At 33.2% G+C, this 20,973-nt stretch overlaps 1 protein-coding gene and 1 pseudogene across 1 annotated transcript; one reads left to right on the top strand and one right to left on the bottom strand.

Moving 5' to 3' along the window:
* Positions 1-5,720: 5,720 nt before the first annotated feature.
* Positions 5,721-11,322, bottom strand: LOC148190929 (uncharacterized; annotated as a pseudogene).
* An 8,285-nt stretch (positions 11,323-19,607) lies between these two features.
* Positions 19,608-20,325, top strand: LOC148190928 (non-specific lipid-transfer protein 1). Its single transcript, XM_088102265.1, has 2 exons — positions 19,608-20,013; positions 20,129-20,325. Exons 1-2 carry the CDS (start codon positions 19,676-19,678, stop codon positions 20,136-20,138), a joined length of 348 nt encoding a protein of 115 aa, XP_087958391.1. The 5' UTR covers positions 19,608-19,675; the 3' UTR covers positions 20,139-20,325.
* Positions 20,326-20,973: the final 648 nt, after the last annotated feature.

Genomic DNA, 20,973 nt, shown 5'->3' with positions numbered 1-20,973 from the left:
TCATTCACGGTGCAGGTTCATTAAAGCAATCTCTTAAACATTTATATTCCCAGAAATCAATCTTAATTTATCATATATTAATTTGTATAACCCAGAACAACTTACAAATCAATTCTTCTAACACAATATTGCATTCCATAAAAGACACAAATACACATATTCATTATTTCCAAATAGAACCATAGCAAACTCTCATTTTCACGTTGTAACACCACAAAGCATACCACTAGTTTCCAGTTCATACTAATCTCCAAAAATTTTACCCAATTGCCAGTCTCGAAATATACACTATTAAACCCTCTTTTTAACACTTCGTCACTTCACTCATAAACAACAATTAACATAGAAAGAAACTACCATCCAAGCAATTCACCAAACAACATAAAATAGCTCCCCATAAGAGTTCATCTTCCTCACTGCACAAAACTTCCACCGAGCTCCGCTGTGAATTCCTTTCACTCAAATCCTCACTCTTGAACTCTAGACTCAAATTCTCTCCCTATTTATAGGCTCCTTCTTCGATCTCTAAATTAATTTCTCAATCCCAAAATTTTGGTGTTTGTATTTTGATTTGTATTTTAAGTTTTAGTCTTTTAGAATGTTTTCGTATTTTAAAGCTTTTCGGCTTTTGTACCAAACTAGGCAAATTTGCCTCAGATATTACGAAAGTAGGCAAAAAATTTTGAAAAGCAAGTCGTGAGAGACCTAGACGACTTTCAATGAAGAAGTTGTGCCCCCTGCATGACTTCACCCTGACACCATGGTCAAAGGTGAAGTCGTGCATTCCAAAAATGACTTTAGGACATGGTAATCGATTACCACGTGTTGTAATCGATTACCACGCCTTTTTCATTAAAAAAAATTGAAGTCGTATGGGGTTGACAACTTCAATAAGGGAAGTCGTGCACCCCCCACACATCTTTACTTTTATTTAATTTTTAATTTTTTATTAATTAAAATCATTTATAATTTTAAAAATGTTTTTATATGTATTTAAAATAATTAAAATTATATCTAATTAATAATTAATTTTTTGTAATATTATTAAATAAATAAATTTCATGATTTTAATTATTTTTTTAGTTAAATTAAATTTCTTATAAAATAATTTCAATTAAATAATTTATAACTATATTATTGTAATTATTTAATTAAAAATTCAAAATAAAATATATTTCATTATAATTTACTTTTTTAAATTTTTATTATTAAATTATATTTTTTTACAAATCATAATTAATTAATAACAATTTTTTTCATTATATACTATTTAAATTAATAAAAATATTACATATAAACTATTTAAATTAATAAAAAGCAATTTTAATTAAAATTGTAGGGCTACAAAAATCTGTAATTTTTCCAGAGGTTTTTTTCGCATTGTCGGGGCTTTAACTCCCAAAAAACACAGGTATCCCTTTTATTTTGTTTTGTTTTTTTGCTCTAGTTGGTTACGGAGAAAGTGGAATAGCAATCCTAGGATGATGTTGATTCAAGTTTAGTTTTCATGTACACACCAGTATTTTTATTTCTTTATCTTTACAATATCTAGTTCATTCACAGTAGTCAAGGATAACACTGATTGATTTTCATATATATATATATATATATATATATATATATATATATATATATATATATATATATATATATATATATATATATATATATATATATATATATATATATATATATATATATATATATATATATATATATATATATTCTGAGTACAAGAGGTGTAGTCATTTCAATTATAAGTTATCCATGACTTTTTTAGGTAATTTGCTTCAGAGACATTAAGTCTATTGTTTACCATTAAGTCTATTGTCTACCCATTAACCCTTGCAATGCTAAAATGGTGGATATGAGTTAAAAGAAGACCATGTCACAATACCAAACCATATAACAACACAATATGATGCTAATATTGACAACTCACAGTTTTGACATCCTATATCAATCAGTCTCCAAGATAGCAGCAACTAAACCAAACAAAGCAGGCACAATGCAAACAAATAGTTCCTAATACTCATATATAATATATGCTCAAATCTCAAAATTTACTCTCAAGTGTGAAGATACAAAAAAACTAATACCAGAAAACTTATAACTTAAAGACAAAACCATCATTGACTTCAGGCAAAGCATACATAAACAAATCAGCAACTACAAATAAAAAATAAAACACAACAAAATAAAAATGCAGTCCTAAGAAGTGTGAAACCATTATAGAATTTGCTCTCTATTTCAGTTCTGGAAATACACGGTCTCAATTTCGATGTTACAGTTAAGGAATGGAATCAAGTATCATTATAGAATTTGCTCGGTAATTACATTATATTTCTGTTGGGAGGAAACTTTAAATGCTAGAAGGAAGTGTTTTAAAATTGAGAGAGGTTGGAAGATTTTGAGAGAAGAGGAAAGGCTTGTATTGAGTGCTTCTAAACTTTTTTGGCTTGTTTTCAAATGATACAATCATCCCCTATTTATACTAATGACACCTCCTTAACCAATGGGTAGGATCTTGCCACCACAACATTCATCTAAGGGTTATAATTTATTCTCTAGAACTTTCTAAAACATTCCTATAATTCTAAACTTATCTAGAGACATCTTATAGATAAGCATCTCTAGATATTTTTGTAGAACATTCTAGAATCCTTCTAGATAGGATTTTCTAGAATGCTATTTGGGCCTTTGCTAATATTGGGCTTTTATCTTTTAGGCCCAACATACAAAATCAATTTATATTCCAACACCCCCTCTTAAACTTGATTTTGTACTCCAAGCAAAGTTCTCAACTTCATAAAGACTTCCTTCTTTCAGCGGTTTGGTGAAGATATCTGCTACTTGATCATGTGTCTTCACATATTCCATTTGCACATCCTTGTTGCTGATGCATTCTCTAATGTAATGGTAACGGGTGTGGATGTGCTTACTTCGATCATGGAAGACTGGGTTTTTTGCTAATGCTATTGCCGACTTGTTGTCTACGAAAATCTTTGTTGGCTCCACTTGTGGCAAGCTTAACTCCTTCAATAGGTTGTGTAGCCAAACAACATGGCAAACACATGAAGTTGCAGCTACATACTCTGCTTCACATGTAGACAAAGTGACAATAGGCTGCTTCTTGGACATTCAAGTAAAGGCTGTGTCTCCCATGTAGAACACAAATCCGCTTGTGCTCTTTCGGTCATCCATATCTCCACTCCAATCGCTATCATTATATCCAACAAGCTTGTAATCGTTAGAAATGGAGTAGTATATGCCATAGCTTGCCGTACCTTGGATATATCGAAGAATCCTCTTCGTAGACTTGAAGTGAGTAGTTGTTGGAGCTTCCATGTACTGACTCACGACTCCAACGACATAAAGAATGTCTGGTCTTGTACAAGTTAAATAGCGCAAACTTCCAACAAGACTTTTATAGAGGGTTGGATCCACTTTTTTTCCCTCTTCATCCTTATTCAACTTGATGCCGCATTCCATAGGAGTACCAACTGGATTAGCATCATCCATCTTGAACTTCTTGAGGAGGTCTTTGGCATAGCTTTCTTGAGTAATAAAAATTCCTTTGTTTCCTTGTTTTACTTCAATTCCGAGATAATATGACATAAGCCCCATGTCGGTCATTTCAAATTCCATTGTCATATCCTTCTTGAATTCTTCAAACATGCTTGGATTGTTCCTGCTAAAAATCAAGTCATCGACATACAATCAAGATATCTTTACCTTGAGCTTTGATATAGAGTGCATGCTCATATGGACACTTGCTGAAATTCGCTTCTTTGAAGTACTTGTCAATCCGAACATTCCAAGCTCTCGGGGCTTGTTTCAACCAATAAAGAGCCTTCTTTAATTTCAAGACTTTATCTTCTTCACCTTTGACTTCATATCCTTGTGGCTGCTCAATGTAGACTTCTTCTTCAAGAGCTCTATTTAAGAAGGCGGATTTGACATCCATTTGATGTATCTTCCAATTATTTTAAGCTGCTAATGATATAATAAGTCTTACAGTTTCTAGTCGAGCAATTGGAGCAAATACCTCGTCATAGTCGATGCCAACCCTTTGACTGTAGTCCTTTGCCACCAATCTTGCTTTGTATCTCTGAACTTCTCCTTTGGAGTCCTTCTTTGCTCTGTAAACCCACTTGACACCAATTGCATTGTGCCCTTTTGGAAGTGAGACTAGCTCCCAAGTATCATTCTTCTTTATTGCCTTGATCTCTTCATCCATTGCATTTCTCCAACTCTTCTTTTCAATTGCTTCTTGGAAGTTCATGGGCTCACAGTCTGCAAATAGACAGAATAAGGTAACATTGTCTAGATTTTCAGTTACCTCATAAATTTCTTGGAGACTTCGAAAACGTGGCATTCTTTCACTTGAGCTTTCATAATCTTGAATGGTTGTATTTGGTGAAATGGGTAGAGTAGCAAGCGCCTCTTCCGATTGTTGTTGTTGTTCCACTTCATCTTCTTCAACGCATGGGAAAAAGGTATGGTCCTCACAATTTATCGACCAATCCCATTCTCCTTCTTCATCAAACACTACATTCCGACGGATGACTGTTTTCCTTGTACTAGGATTGTAGAGTTTGTACCCTTTGGAGTTGGCGTCGTAACCAATGAAGATGTATTTTTCACTTTTGTCGTCAAGCTTACTTCGTTTCTCATTTGGTACATGCACATGAGCTATACTTCCAAAGACTCTAAGATGAGATATACCTGGCTTTCTTCCGCTCCATGCTTCTTGTGGTGTTTTTCCACTAACGCTTCTTGTTGGAGAGCGGTTGGTCAGATAGACTGCACATGCAACGGCTTCAGCCCAAAAATCCTTTGGAAGTCTCTTGCTTTTAAGCATGCTCCTTGCCATCTCTAGGATTGTTCTATTCTTCCTTTCCGCCACTCCATTTTGTTGAGGGGATCTTGGCACTGTCAACTGTCGTCTGATACCATTATCTTCACAATACTTCTAAAACTCTTTTGATGTGAACTCTCCTCCACTATCGGATCTCAAGGCTTTGATCATAAGGCCACTTTCCTTCTCAACATGGGCTTTAAACTTCTTGAAGTTCTCAAACACTTTTGATTTTTCTTTTAAGAAATATACCCATGTTTTTCTTGAAAAATCATCAATGAAGAGAAGCAAATAATTACTCTTACCGAGTGATCTTGGCTTAATTGGTCCGCACACATCTGTGTGTATGAGTTCTAATGGCTTTTGAGCTCTTGAGTCCGACTCATTTGGGAAACTCAATCGAAATTGTTTTCAAAGTAGACATCCTTCACAAACTTGGTTGGGGTGAGTAATATAAGGCAGTCCTCTCACCATTGCTTTCTTGAAGAGCAACTCTAATCCTTTAAAATTAAGATGGCCAAATCGAAGATGCCAAAGCCATGATTGGTCTTTGTAGCACATCTTGAGACATTGTGGGCCATCACTTTGAAAGTTGAGCACGAACATTCTATTTCTTGTCATTGGCACCTTTGTAATGAACCTACTTGTGTTATCTCTTATAAAAAGGTTATTATTCTTAAGTTGAATATCATAACATTTCTCTAAGAGTTGTCCTAAGCTCAAGATGTTGCTCTTCATGCTTGGCACATAATATACGTTGGAAATAAATTGATGTTCTCCATTCTTTAGTCGAATGAGGACATTACCTTTTCCTTTCACTGCCACCTTTGATTCATCTCCAAAAGCCACGTTTCCCTCATCAAGCTCCATTGTCAATAGCAAGGTACCATCTTCTTGACACCTTTCCCTTTATCCTCGCCTCTATCTTGGCCCTTGTAAGCCAATAGCAAGGTACCATCTTCTTGACACCTTTCTTCAGCATAATTGGCTTTCTCTTCGACTTTATTTTTGTTAGGGACTCTACATTCAGAAGCATAATGTCCAAACTTATCACAATTGTAACTCTTGATTCATGTCTTTTCATACCTTGAATTCGGATTTCCTCTCCCACGACCTCTGTTAGAGCTTCCTCCTCTTTGGTTATTGTTGTTAGGCCTTCGTCCTTGTCCACGTCCATATGCACGCCCTCATCCTTGTTTTTGACTATAACTTCGCCTTGATTGGTTGTGTATTTTCTTCTTTTCTTGAATCAATGTGTGCCTTCAGGAATTGCTCCATGATCTCTTCCTTCTGCTTTTTCTTTTCTTCATGTTAGGATATTTATCCTATTTTATCATCATTATGATGTGTCAAGGGTTACCCTATTTATCATGATTATATTGTGTCTAGGATTACCCTATTTATCATGATTATATTGTGTCTAGGGTTACCCTATTTATCATGTACTTGTGTATCAATTTATTCTTATAAATAGAAGATTGTGAGAGGGATCAATTAAGCCCTCTATAATTATTTTACAGTTTCAATCTTAAGTTGGTATTAGAGCGGGTCGATCCCGCTCTGGTTTCTGTCTCGTAATGTATATATATATTTGTCCGACGCCACAGTTCTTCGTCGCCCGCCGCCGTCCGCCGCTGCCCGCCGCCGGCCACCATCCACCACCGACCACCGTCGTGCCGGCCACCGCCCACCGTTGCTGGCCACCGTCGTCCATCATTGTCACAGTTTCCTTCGTCTAAACCCTTAGGTTTTTCTTGTTCCTCGCTAGTACTATTCGTCTTCTTCAAAAATGGCGTCTGGAAGTACTCTTTCCTTCTCCGGAAGTCCATCAATTACCTCCGAGAAGCTAAATGGAAAAAATTATCTATCATGGTCTGCTGCCGTTGAAATGTGATTCCTTGGCTAAGGGCATTATGACCACCTTGAGCGAGATGGAAGCTATGTGCCTACTGAAAAAGCTGATCATTGGAAATAAGCAGATTTCCAGTTGTGTGCCCTGTTATGGCAATCAGTGGAACCCAAACTTCTTGTATCTTTGAGGGCTTTCAAAACTTGTCACTCCTTTTGGAAAAAAGCCCAAAGCATTTATGCCAACGATATTCAACGTCCTCAATGCACATATTGTAAAAGGATGGGTCATACTCAAGAGAATTGCTACTCTTTACATGGTTTCCCTTCCAAAACCGCCAATATTTCGAAGACTGAAACTTTCACTTCGAAGACTAAAAATTCCACTTCTATGTTTTCTGAGGATGAATATCAAGAGTATTTAAGGTTAAAGTCTAACAGCTTGGCACAACCATCTCAATCTCCCAATACATTAACAGCCTGCGTTTCTCAATCTATGGAAGGTCAAAATTCATGGGTAATTGACTCAGGTGCTTCTGAACACATTTTTGGTAATACCTTTTTGTTCTCATCTATTTCCTTTCGAGAAAAACCTCATTTCATAACCCTTGCAAATGGATCTAAAACTTCTTCTAAAGGAGTCGGTCATGTTTCTTTGTTTCCCTCCCTCAATCTCAACTCAGTCCCTTTTGTCCCTAATTGTCCTTTTAATTTAATTTCCTTAAGCCAGTTGACTAAAATGTTAAATTGTTCAATAACCTTTGATCATAAATCTTTTGTTATACAGGAGCGTGGTTCGGGGAGACAGATTGGAGAAGGATATGAAGCTGGCGGATTATACCATTTTGGATCTCGTCCAAGGGTGTCCTGTGTTGCTGCTCCTAATCCTAAAGTGCTAAACTTAATGGTCTCCAAACCTTAGAATGTGAGTCATGTCAATTAGGAAAACATGTTAGATCTTCCTTTTCTAAAAGGTCTCAATCAATATGTAATTCTAGTTTTTCCATCATCCATTCTGATATATGGGGACCTAGTCGTATCTCCTCCTTTGGTTATAGATATTTTGTTACCTTTATTGATGAATATTCAAGATGTACTTGGGTTTATCTTATGAAAAATCGTTCTGAATTGTTAGCTATCTTTACATCCTTTTTGAATGAAATCAAGAATCAATTTGGTCAAGTAATCAAAATATTAAGAAGTGATAATGCAAAAGAGTATTTCTCATCCTCCTTTTCTCCCATCTTGAGTTCCCATGGTATCTTACATCAGTCTACTTGTCCTCATACACCACAGCAAAATGGTATAGCAAAACGAAAAAATAGACACTTGGTTGAAACTGCTCGTACCCTTTTGCTTGGTGCCCATATTCCTGTCCATCATTGGGGGGATGCCATCTTAACTGCATGTTATCTTATTAATAGGATGCCCTCCTCCTCTCTTGATAATAAAGTCCCTTTCTCCATTTTGTTTCCTAATGATCCTCTCTTTCATACATCTCCCCGAGTGTTTGGCTGTGTATGTTTTGTTCATGACATGTCTTCAGATCTAGACAAACTCTCCGCTCGCGCTCTCAAATGTGTCTTCTTAGGCTATTCTCGACTTCAAAAAGGATACCGGTGTTACTCTCCTGAAACTAAGAAGTATTACATGTCTGCCAATGTCACATTCTTTGAATAGACTCCTTACTTCTCTCCATCTATTCAGGATGTTTCTATCCTCCAGCAGGTCCTTCCTATTCCAATGGCTGAGTCAAATAGCTCCACTGTCTCTGTCATTCCAAGTCTTGATCACAATCCTTCTACACATGTTTCTCCACATACTGAGATCATCCCACACAGGCCCCAATGGATAGTCCACCTCTCCAAGACAATGGTGAATCTCCTACTTCAGATTCTTCTCCCTCGTCACCTCCTCCCACGCCTCTTGGTGCAAATGATTCAGCATGGCCTATTGTCCTCAAAAAAGGTACTCGTTCCACTCGAAAGCCTTATCCCATTTATAATTTTCTAAGCTATCATCGATTGTCGCCCTCCTATTTTTCTCTTTTATCCTCATTGTCCTCTGTTGTTATACCGAAGAATGTGAAAGAAGCACTTTATCATCCTGGATGGCGACAAGCTATGATTGTAGAAATGTAGGCTCTTGACCACAGTAATACTTGGGAGCTGGTGCTCCTTCCCCCAAGAAAAAAGGCGGTTGGTTGTCGATGGGTGTATGCAGTTAAAGTTGGCCCTGATGGTGAAATTGATCGGCTCAAAGCTCGGGTTGTTGCAAAAGGTTACACTCAGGCTTATGGTCTTGATTATTGTGACACTTTCTCTCTTGTAGCCAAGATGACTACTATTCGTCTCTTCTTTGCCATGGCAGCCATTCGTCACTGGTCACTTCATCAATTGGATATCAAGAATGCCTTCCTACATGGTGATCTTGAGGAAGAAGTTTATATGGAGCAACCTCCTGGGTTTGTTGCTCAGGGGGAGTCTGGTGTGGTACGCAAATTGCATCGATCTCTATATGGCCTCAAGCAATCCCCCGTGTTTGGTTTGGAAAGTTTAGCTCCATTGTTCAAAAATTTTGGTTAAAACGCAGTGAAGCAGACCATTCAGTTTTTTATTGTCATTCTTCTCTCGGGAAATGTGTTTCCTTAATAGTATATGTTGATGATATTGTCATTACAGGAAATGATGTTGTTGGAATATCTCAACTAAAAGAGTACTTGTGTAGACATTTTCAAACCAATGATCTTGGAAGTCTCAAATACTTCTTAGGCATTGAAGTAGCGCAATCAAAAGAAAGATGGAGTTGTAATCTCCCAAAGGAAGTATGCTCTTGATATATTACAAGAAACAAGCATGATTGATTGTAGACTGGTAGACAGTCCCATGGACCCAAACCAGAAATTAAGGACAGAAGAAGGTGAATTATTCTCCGATCCAGAGAGGTATAGGAGGCTGGTTGGAAAACTGATTTATCTCACTATTACAAGGCCAGATCTATCCTTTGTAGTTGGAGTGGTTAGTCAGTTCATGCAGGCTCCATGTGTTGACCATTGGAATGCTCTCATTCGCATTCTAAGGTATGTAAAGAAGGCTCCCGGGCAAGGATTGTTATATGAAGATAAAATAAGCATTCAGGTCTCTGGGTATTGTGATGCAGATTGGGCAGGTTCACATATTGATAGACGGTCTACTACAGGATATTGTGTTTTTTTGGGAGGAAACATTATTTCATGGAAAAGTAAGAAACAAAATGTAGTAGCTCGATCAACCGCGGAAGTTGAGTATAGGGCAATGGCATCACTAACATGTGAACTTATATGGGTGAAACAATTCCTTCAAGAGGTTAAATTTTGTGGCATCCATACTATGAAGATGTATTGCAACAATCAAGCTACTCTCCACATTGCATCAAATCCAGTGTTTCACGAGAGGACTAAACATATAGAAATTTATTGTCATTTTGTTCGTGAAAAGTTGTTGACCAAAGAAATATGTACTGAGTTTATTGGGTCAAACGATCAACTCGCAGATGTATTGACCAAGTCATTAAGGGGTCCTCGGATTGAGTTTATTTGTTCCAAGCTTGGTACATACAATTTGTATGTTCCAGCTTGAGGGGGAGTGTTAGGATATTTATCCTATTTTATCATCATTATACTGTGTCAAGGATTACCCTATTTATCATGATTATATTGTGTCTAGGATTACCCTATTTATCATGATTATATTGTGTCTAGGGTTACCCTATTTATCATGTACTTGTGTATCAATTTATTCTTATAAATAGAAGATTGTGAGAGGGATCAATTAAGCCCTCTAGAATTATTTTACAGTTTCAATCTTAAGTCTTCATAAGCTTGCAACGAACTAAGAAGTTGCTCTATTGACATGGCCTCCAAGTCTTTTGTTTCTTCGGTAATGGTGACAATATGTTCGAACTTTGGATCTAATGATCTAAGAATTTTCTCCATAATTCTTACATCATCTAGCTTCTCACCATTTCTTTTTAGGTTATTAGTAACCGTTAAAACTCTTGAAAAGTAATCAGATACTAGTTCACCTTCCTTCATATGCAAAGTTTCAAACTCTCCTCTCAAAGTTTGAAGACGTACCTTTTTGACTTGATCTGCTCCCTTGTAAGAGATCTTAAGCTTCTCCCATGCTTCCTTGGCTGATTTGACTCCAAAAATCTTCTCAAAAGTATCTTCATCTAGTCCTTGATAGATTAGATAGAGAGCCTTCTTGTCTCTCTTTCTTGAGTCTCTCAAGCTATCCTTTTGAGCTTGAGAAAGACTCTCTACATTTTCTGGCTCAATGTGACCCTTCTCGACCACCTCCCAGACATCATGTGCACCAAGGAGAGTTACCATCCTTAAGCTCCAATTGTCATAGTTGCTCTTAATGAGCATTGGGACTTGAAAGGGAACTCCAGTATTTGCCATTTCTACGAAGACCTTATGGCTCTTGATACCACTTTGTTGGGAGGAAACTTTAAAGGCTAGAAGGAAGTGTTTTAAGATTGAGAGAGGTTGGAAGATTTTGAGAGAAGAGGAAATGCTTGTATTGAGTACTTCTAAACTTTTTTGGCTTGTTTTCAAATGATACAATCATCCTCTATTTATACTAATGGCACCTCCTTAACCAATGGTTAGGATCTTGCCACCACAACATTCATCTAAGGGTTATAATTTATTCTCTAGAACTTTCTAAAACATTCCTATAATTCTAAACTTATCTAGAGACATCTTATGGATAAGCATCTCTATATATTTTTTGTAGAACATTCTAGAATCCTTCTAGATAGGATTTTCTAGAATGCTATTTGGGCCTTTGCTAATATTGGCTTTTATCTTTTAGGCCCAACATACAAAATCAATTTATATTCCAACAATTTCATGACGAGGAGTGAAGAAACTATTTTGAGTGAAAACAGAACTGTACAAAATATTAATTTTCAATAAATAAAAAGTATTATATGCATATGATCAAGATTCCATATCGTACTGCTGCAGTTCAAAGTTGAGTCATTCAAAGGCCACGCTGGAAGGGAAAAGACAGTGCCAAAAATGGTGTTGTTAAGATGTTAGGCTGCAAAGGCTGAAAAGAAAATCCCGTAGACTATGGAACTCCAATTGGCTGATGTTGTTGCAGTGAACTGGAAAGAGTAAAACAATAGGTCATGTATCTATATTCAAGTTAGAAAACAAATTATAATTCAAATTTAATCTAATACAAGATTTTCCTTTTTCCTAAATTTAACTTGGTGCTAAAATAAGAGATAAGAAAAGAACAAAATATCAATGGACGAACAATATGAGAAAAGGCAAAAGGCATTTTACTTGAATGACAATGACAGTGAAGTCTCCTATTAAAAATAAATCCTAGCAAATAAGTTCTTCTATAATAAATCCATAACTTCGGATCCATAAAAATATAGAATGTTTCCTTCTAAAAATGCACCAAGATGATATGATGCAATGAATATATACAACTCACTGTGATACAAAGACACAGACATATATTTCACACTAATAACATGGCAGAAATATTAGGTTAGAGTTGATATAATACGAATTGCAAAAATAAAAGGGCATAAACATAGAAATCATGAAAAATGATCATTAGAAACGATGAAGATTAGGTTAGAGTGAAAAATGAAGATATAGATAGAGAGATGGATGAAGATTAGGTTGGAGTAAAAGTAGAAGGAGAGGAACTAGGAAGTATTAGGAATGGAGGCTCAAGCAAGAGGAAAAGAATGCAAAGAGAATAATCTGATTGAAGAGATAAGATGAAAATTGAAGACATAAGATGAACATACCAGGGAGACGAAAGTGATAAAAATCGCCTCAGCACAGTCCTTGCCGCTTCGACCTTGCTGCCTCGACCTTGCCGCCTCAACCTCGCCACCTCGACCTTGCTACCTCGACCTCGCTGCCTCAACCTCGCCGCCTCAACCACGATGCTCAGCCCAAGCAGGGGAAGACACAACGCAGACGAACACGAACACACACATAAAGCAGGGAAAGCTTGTGATGAAGGCAGCGGAAGAAATGAAAGTGCTTAGGAGAAAGAGAATTAGGGCTTGGAGAACTAGAAATGAAGGTGCGCCAAAAACTTTTCTAATATTAAAGACCGACGAAAATTATTCTAAAATAAAATTATATTTTAGGGACGACTTTCATTAGTAACTGCCAGAATTTTTTTTTAAAAAAAAAAATTTACTTGCGGTTTTAAGCATAAACTGTCGGAATTTATCCAGGATTTCCAAAACCTATAGAAAAAAATCCCTCCTAAAATTCATTATTTTTGTAGTGGTGGACAACTTCTTTTATTGAAGTCGTGCAGCCCACACACCTTCACTTTTTGAGTTTTTTTTATTTAAAATGATTTATAATTTTTAACTGATGTATTTAAATAATTTATAACCAAAATTATTGTAATTACATAAATAAAAATGCATAAATTTATTTTATTTCATTATAATAATCTTTTTAAAAATAAATATGCTTTTAAGTAAATTTATTATATTAAAAAAATTATAATGAAATATAACTTTATTTTAGTTTTTAATTACATAACTACAATAATATTATTTATGAATTATTTAATTAAAATAATTTCATAATAAAATTAATTTAATTACAAAAATAATTAAAATCATGAAGTTTATTTATTTAATAATATTAAAAAAAATTAATTATTAATTATATATAATTTTAAATATTTTATATACATTTAAATACATTATTTAAAAGTTATAAATTATTTTAAATAAAAAAAAAAACTAAAAAGGTCAAAGTGTATAAGAGGGTGCACCACTTAATACAAGAAGTCGTACACCCCCACAATTTTAATTAAAATTGTTTTTTTATTAATTTAAATAGTTTATATTTAATATTTTTATTAATTTAAATATTTTATAATAAAAAAAATTGTTATTAATTAATTATAATTTGTAAAAATATATACTATAATAATAAAAATTCAGAAAAATAAATTATAATGAAATATATATATATATATATTTTAATTTTTAATTAAAATAATTACAATAATTATAGTAATAAATTATTTAATTGAAATTATTTTATAAGAAATTTAATTTAATTACAAAAATAATTAAAATCATGAAATTTATTTATTTAATAATATTAAAAAAATCATTAATTAGATATAATTTTAATTATTTTAAATACATTTAAAAACATTTTTTACAAATTATAAATGATTTTAATTAATAAAAAAATTAAAAATTAAAAAAAAAAGTAAAGATGTGTGGGGCACGACTTCCTTTATTGAAGTCATCAAGCCCTACAACTTCAATTTTTTTTATTTTTTATATTAAAAAAGGCGTGGTAATCGATTACAACACCTGGTGATCGATTACCATGTCCTAAAGTCGTTTTTGGGTGCACGATTTCACCTTTAACCACGATGTCAGGGTGAAATCGTGCAGGAGGAGCACAACTTTTTCATTGAAAGTCGTTTGGCCTCCCACGACTTGCCTATTTTTGTATTTCGAAATTTCTTTTGCTTATTTCCGTAATATTTGAGGCAAATTTACCTAATTTGGTACAAAAACCAAAGTTTTTCTATGTTGAGGATTTTGGTTCTAAGTCTTATGTTTCTTCCTGTAATATTCTAGATTATTGTTTCGTTTAATCTTATTTGGTTAAACTTCAAAAGATGACAACGTTTAACCATATAGACGATGTTGTCTCAACATAATGAAGTGTCATCCAAAATGTCAAACATATATTCTTAAAAACTCTATTTTAAAAGACAACGCACAAGAACTAGATCATAATGGATCACTTTTATGTTCGGCTATAATACCAATGACATTGTATAAAAAACGGGTCATGTGAAAATTTGACAAAAAAAATTACATTGAACTCCCATACACACGCACAAGTTCTTATATTTTCATTTTTAGTGATTAAGAAACCTTACTACTTGTAACACAGAGTGCTCAATTTGTATGAGAGTGGAAATACTTGTAAACATTTAAACATTTAAACATTTATTTACTTAGTGCAATGTTTTATAATTTGAATTTGAAAAAAATATATACAATCTAATAGAAAACATCTTTGTCTATTACTTGTATATTACTTCTCGGAGTCATTTGTTAAAATGTTTTAAGAAAGCTTTTTGTTGAAGCATTTATATAATCTTTAGAGCATAATGAAGTCGTGTCATATCCATCAAACACCATGTTTTAAAGCATAATGAAGTCGTATCATATCCATCAAACATGTACATTTTCCTACAAATCCTAATGTTAATAAGATAATGAAACATGACCCATTAGTTCACTGGTGCAACAAAGGGATATTGCCTCAATTGTTCTAGGTTTATGACAGCGGTTCTGCAACCGAAGACAAGGTAAAAAGTAAGGACTTGCTGGTTCAAAAAACCCGAAGTAGTATAAAAAATTGGGTTTGTTGCCTCGATTCTAATTTGAACCGAGGTCGTAGACCCTTAAAATTAATTAATTAAAGGGTCTATTGTCTCGGTTGGATCCAAAACCGAGGTAATAGACCCTTTTTTGCCTTAGTTTTTACCATAACCGCGGTCTAAAGTACATTTTTTTAAAAAAAACTATCGTTTCTGTATCAAATAAATCATACGACAAAATCCCAGAAACACAAACAAATGCAAAAAAACGTTGTTTTCCATTTACCGGGAATTTCTTTTTGTTTTTTTCAATCTTTAAAAAAATATTAAAAATAGTTACACTTTGAATTTTGAGCTAAAAATTTGTGAGGGGATTTCATGATTTTTTGGTTCTTCATACAAAATTTCATTTCCTTTAGAGTCTTTTTGAGCATAATCTCAGTTTTACGTATACCTATGTTTTGATGTGTATGGTGTATGAAGAACAATCAAGCAAATGGAAACATGAAAAACTTAAAACGAAACTAACCTTGAAGGTGAGTTTGGGGTTGAAACGAAATGAAATGAACATCCCAAAGCGTCTATTCGAAGAGCTGAAGAGCACCTGTGCACAAAATCAATCGGTCAAAACGAAAGAAAATCATATCTAAGCACTTAATCAACGTAAAATTAAAATAATGCAAGAAAAGTTGAAGAGGATGACTGCGAAAATGGAAGAACACAGAGCAACGACGCAACACCACAAACAAAAAAGCTTTTATTTAAAAATGTCTTTGTTCTCGAAATTTAACCCTAAACACATGTTATTACCTCAATTATTTTTTTATCCGAGGCAATAAGGGTCTATGGCCTCGGTTCTACAGAGAACAACTACCTAAACCCTCTCAAAAAAATAAAAAAAAATCAGTTATTTTATGCTTCGGTTCTCTAAACAACCGAGGTCGTAGACTTTTGCGATAATTACAAAAATGTCATCGCGCCAATTTCATTCATCGGTTCTTTTTTAACCGAAGCATATAACTTTGCGATAATTACAGAAATGACACTACGTCAGTTTTAGGCATTAGTTCATTTTGAACCGAGGCATATACATTTGCGATGATTACAAAAATGCCACCTTGCCAGTTTTTGCTTCAGATACAACTAAATCGGTGTCAAATGCGCGAGTTAAAATCTTTTTTTTACTAGTGGTTGTCTTAAACCTAGATCCTAATTTAGGTTTGTTTGTTGAATGTTCAAGAGATTGGCTCTTAATGAGAAAACCTAATTTTTTTCACCTAAGGGATTGTGTTTGAGCGTTGTAGTGGGGTTGACATTAGTGTTTGATGGAGAAGAAATGATTTTTGTGGGCACGAGAGTGAAACCAGTGAATTCTACCCTTAGCAATGCCTCTCCATACCAACTCTAACCTTTCCCATCTTCTAAGTGCCTATAACTATCAAAGTTCATCCTTTAATTCTTTGTCAATTTATTTACTTGCATATAATCTTATACTCTTTGGTTTAGTTGAATTGTTAATCATACAATTGTTTAGTATTTCACGAGTCTTTTGGTCAACGATATTTGGTCTCATTTTATATTACTTGAACGATTCGGTACACTTGTCGATGACCCGTTACCATCTCACTGGTAGAAAAACAGCGTATAACGTCACGCGTTGAATGTCTAACCACTAAATAGCCAACGTTAAAAATGACCGGTGGCAATTTTGTAAGTAAATACAATTATTAAACGTCGTTTATAATTATAATTCGACGTAAAAGGATATAAACGTCAAATGTCTCAGCATTAGACGTCAAAAAGCTAGTGAATTCAATAAAAATTTGAGCGGGAGATTGAAAATTCATTCACTTTATCTTAGCGCGTGAGACCCTCTTCTCTGCTCAAACTTTTCTCGAACGAAGTTTGACGACCATCGTAATCTTTCTTTCATTTGGTACAAAGTTAATTAACTACTTAAGGTATGATTTTCATTTGTTTTCACCGATTATTTTCGTGTTTTTGTCCTTCATAAGCGCATTTTGCTTTCTCTCTCACTGGTGACAACACTTTATTCCGATGAACCCACCTTTTGAAGGTTAGTTTTCGTTTTCGTTTTGAAGAACTTATTTGTTGAACTTGTTTGTTATTTTTTTTGTTGAACTTGTTTGTTGTTTTTTTTTTGTTGAACTTGTTTGTTGTTTTTTTTTGTTGAACTTGTTTGTTGTTGTTTGATTGAACTTTCTTGTTGTTGTTGTTTGATTGAACTTGTTTGTTGTTTGTTATTGTTATTTGTTGTTGATCCTATCTTATCGTTCATAGTTCTGCTTTTCAGGTTTCGTAGAGTTGTAAAAAAAATTACAATTAATTAAAAAAAATAAATAAAAATTGATTAACGTCGTATATTGACAAAATTCGACGTTAAATTAACGTTGTATATTGACAATATTCAACGTTAAATTAACGTCGAATTTTTAACGTCTCCCGATATGACGTCATTCTCGAAATCGACGTGAAAGACCCAAAATATTCGATATTGTACGTTGTTTTTGTACTAGTGACTATATTGTTTACGTTTAGGATATTCTCTAGACATAAATATCATTTAGTACGTTATCCTAGACAATCATTTTGATACACACTATTTTGTTAAATATTTTTGTTAAACTTCAAAATAAAGAGTTTTTAGACGATCTTGTCTTAACAGTAACACATTTATCAAAAATTATTTTTATCTTATATTTGAATAAGTATCAGGGTTTATCTTGTAACAACTTCTTTTCAATTATATTCTTAATTTTACAAAAGGATTCTCTTTTATTTTTGTTTCTTGATTTAATAACTTCTCCATTAACAAAAAGTTCTTAATAATTTAGTCTTTTTCTTTCAAATTTATTAACTATGTTATTCAACAAATTGATTATTAACCTCATATATGGGATTGATTTGTTCATTCATATTTTGTGAATTTTATTTTTATATTTCTGAATTTAACTTTTATTAGTCCTATTATATCATATTATCCTTAGATTTCATATTTATTTTTCTTTAAATATAAGATTTCTATAAAATTTCATTAATGAGACCCTTGGTAATTTACTGTTTATTTACCGACGACTTGAGGCCTTGGTAATTTTCACCTCATCTAAAAGGAATGCTTAAAGAAGGAAAAAAGTCATTTCAGTTTAAAAACCTGCCTAAACAATGGCTTCATAAAAGTGTACAAGAATTTTCTTAACCCCTTTCTCTATACCAGAATTATCCGATCTAACACTAACCCTTCGTTATCATGTATAATTCCATTACTACGCCGTTTTGAGAATGACACCATGATACTAAATAATAGGTGATATTGTCCGACATAGTTGGGTTATCCAATAGAACATCAACTCTTTACTACATGTATTATTTATACTATATATTTGGCACCTTCTAAATGATATCAATATCAACTTAATGGAAGAAATTATAAATAAGTTTTAATAAAATTAAGGATTACAATGTGATGAAAAATAAAAAAATTGAATGATTATAGTAAATAATTCTAAAGTAATGGAAAGAAAACTATTAAAGTTACTTTATTCCATTTCATTTCTTATACAAGGAAAAGAAACTATATTGAATACTACTTCTACTGTTAATTAAGTTAAAAGTGACCTCATCATAAAAATAAAAATAAAATATTAAAAGTGTTTCATTTAATTGAAGTGAATATTAATTCGTTTTCGATTTGAAAAGTCCATTGGGTGTTGTTAACTTCCTTCAAAGATAGTAAATACCCATAAGTAGTTCCTAAATCACAAATACCAATTTCACATATTGTATAATATAAGGATGGCTATTGCCATCATGTACGGTAGAGATTTGGAGATTCCTTTTTTTCTTAATATTTATACCTAAAAGTAAACGTTCTTCTTAACAAAATCGAGTGTGTTGGATTAAAGTTCAATAAGGTTTAAATATACTTATTTTCCAATATGATAAGAAAATAAATAAACAAACAAACTTCTGATTGAATTTTTTCGCTTTTTTTAAGCAATATCTAACTTAGCTCCTTCATTTTGGCACATATATTTTAAAAAGAAATTAATTAGAAAAATTTGTAATCATTAAACATTTTTTTCTTACCTTTTAAGATTTTTTAAAATATATTATTTAATTATTAACAGAAAACCTTAAAAAATTATAATCATAAAATAAATATCAAAATTAAAATAAATTAAATTACTAAAAAATAAACATATGTTATAATAACTTGGATTGAGTTGAACAGCCTCTCTCAGTTTCAATAATTGAAATTAAGGTAACATGACTAGGTAGATAATTCGATTCGGTGCCGTCTAAGACATATTGAAGTGTCACTCAGCGGATAATAGTGCAGAAACAGTTAGCAGAGAGTAATGCCATACCGCATCCCAAGTCCCTCGAGATGTTCAACCATTGAATTCTCACAACCACCACCTACTCAAACCTCCATAGAAAAACCTTATATAAACACCACAGCCTCAAACCTTAAAACTCACTAATTACTCATCATCATCAATCATTTCACCTTCAGAAGCATTTCTACTTTCCTTTGAAAATGGCCAGTGTTAAGTTTGCATGCGTGCTGGTGATGTTCATGGTGGTGGTGGGTTCACACAGTGCTGTGGGAATGACGTGTGGCCAAGTTCAAGGTAACCTAGCACAGTGCATAGGGTTCCTTCAAAAGGGTGGGTTTGTTCCGCCAGCATGCTGCTCCGGTGTGAAGAATATCCTGAACAGTTCCAGAACCACCCCTGATCGTCGCGCCGTTTGTAGCTGCTTGAAGGCTGCTGCTGGTGCAGTTCGTGGGATCAATCCCATTAATGCTGAGGCTCTTCCTGGGAAGTGTGGGGTCAAAATACCCTACAAGATCAGCGCCTCCACCAACTGTAACAGGTATATATACTATTTTGAGGTCTCAAGTTGACTCTTGTTTTCACTTTTTTAAGGTATATATATATATATATGCTCTAAAGAAAGTATTGAAGGTGGTTGGTGTTTTGTTTTGCAGCATCAATTGAAGGGAGACAGAAACCATGCTATACTACATGTTAGTAAAGAGAATAAAAGGAGGATAGGAGTCTCCATTTATGAGAGCTAGTTTCTTGTTTTGTGTTCTATATTCCAGAGTGAAGTTTATACACTTCCTATGGTTTTTATATGAAGCTTTATAAAGTGAATAAAAAAAGTTTGATGTTGAAAGTTTCATGTTCATCCTGAAATTTACCAACAATTCTTCTTCGTGGTTAGGTTGATCTATTCTGTGACATAGTATTAGTTAATTGGTAATGGTAATGATAATATATATTTTGTTCATCTGATGCAGGGCTAACTACATGCGAATGTCATTATTTGTTTTATTATTGAATTTAATCACTTTATTAAGAAAAGTTAGTCTTAGTTTTTTTCTTTCTAGTTTTACAATCGTAACAAAATTTATATTATGACAATTTATAAAACTAATAGAAGGAAAGATTATTAAATAAAACGTTTTTTCTTTAAAAAGAGACACTTTTTTATTAATTGATACTTTAAATTAAACAAAATAAATAAATAAATAAAATTATTTCAAAATCTCTTGGTTTCAAAATTGATAGTTGAACTTTTTGGAACAAGTGAAAATTATTAATGTTCAGTACATAAATGAAATTAATAATGGATAAACCTGAACTTTATTATTAATACTACAAATTAATTTTTTTACATAGAATCCGACTAAATTAAACTTACAAATTATTAACACGTTTTAATACATTATTTTAAGATTATGATTAATTTATTTTTTTAAATAGTTTTTATAAATTTAATTTCTTATTTTATAATTTTAACAGATTTTAATCAGCACTAGAAGATATA

The sequence above is a fragment of the Vigna umbellata genome, chromosome 11, assembly GCF_029865625.1.
Source record: "Vigna umbellata cultivar VRB3 chromosome 11, Vumbellata_1.0, whole genome shotgun sequence".
Classification (NCBI taxonomy): domain Eukaryota; kingdom Viridiplantae; phylum Streptophyta; class Magnoliopsida; order Fabales; family Fabaceae; genus Vigna; species Vigna umbellata.
Note: the sequence above shows the minus strand (reverse complement) of the source record. Positions and strands in the feature narration are given on the sequence as shown.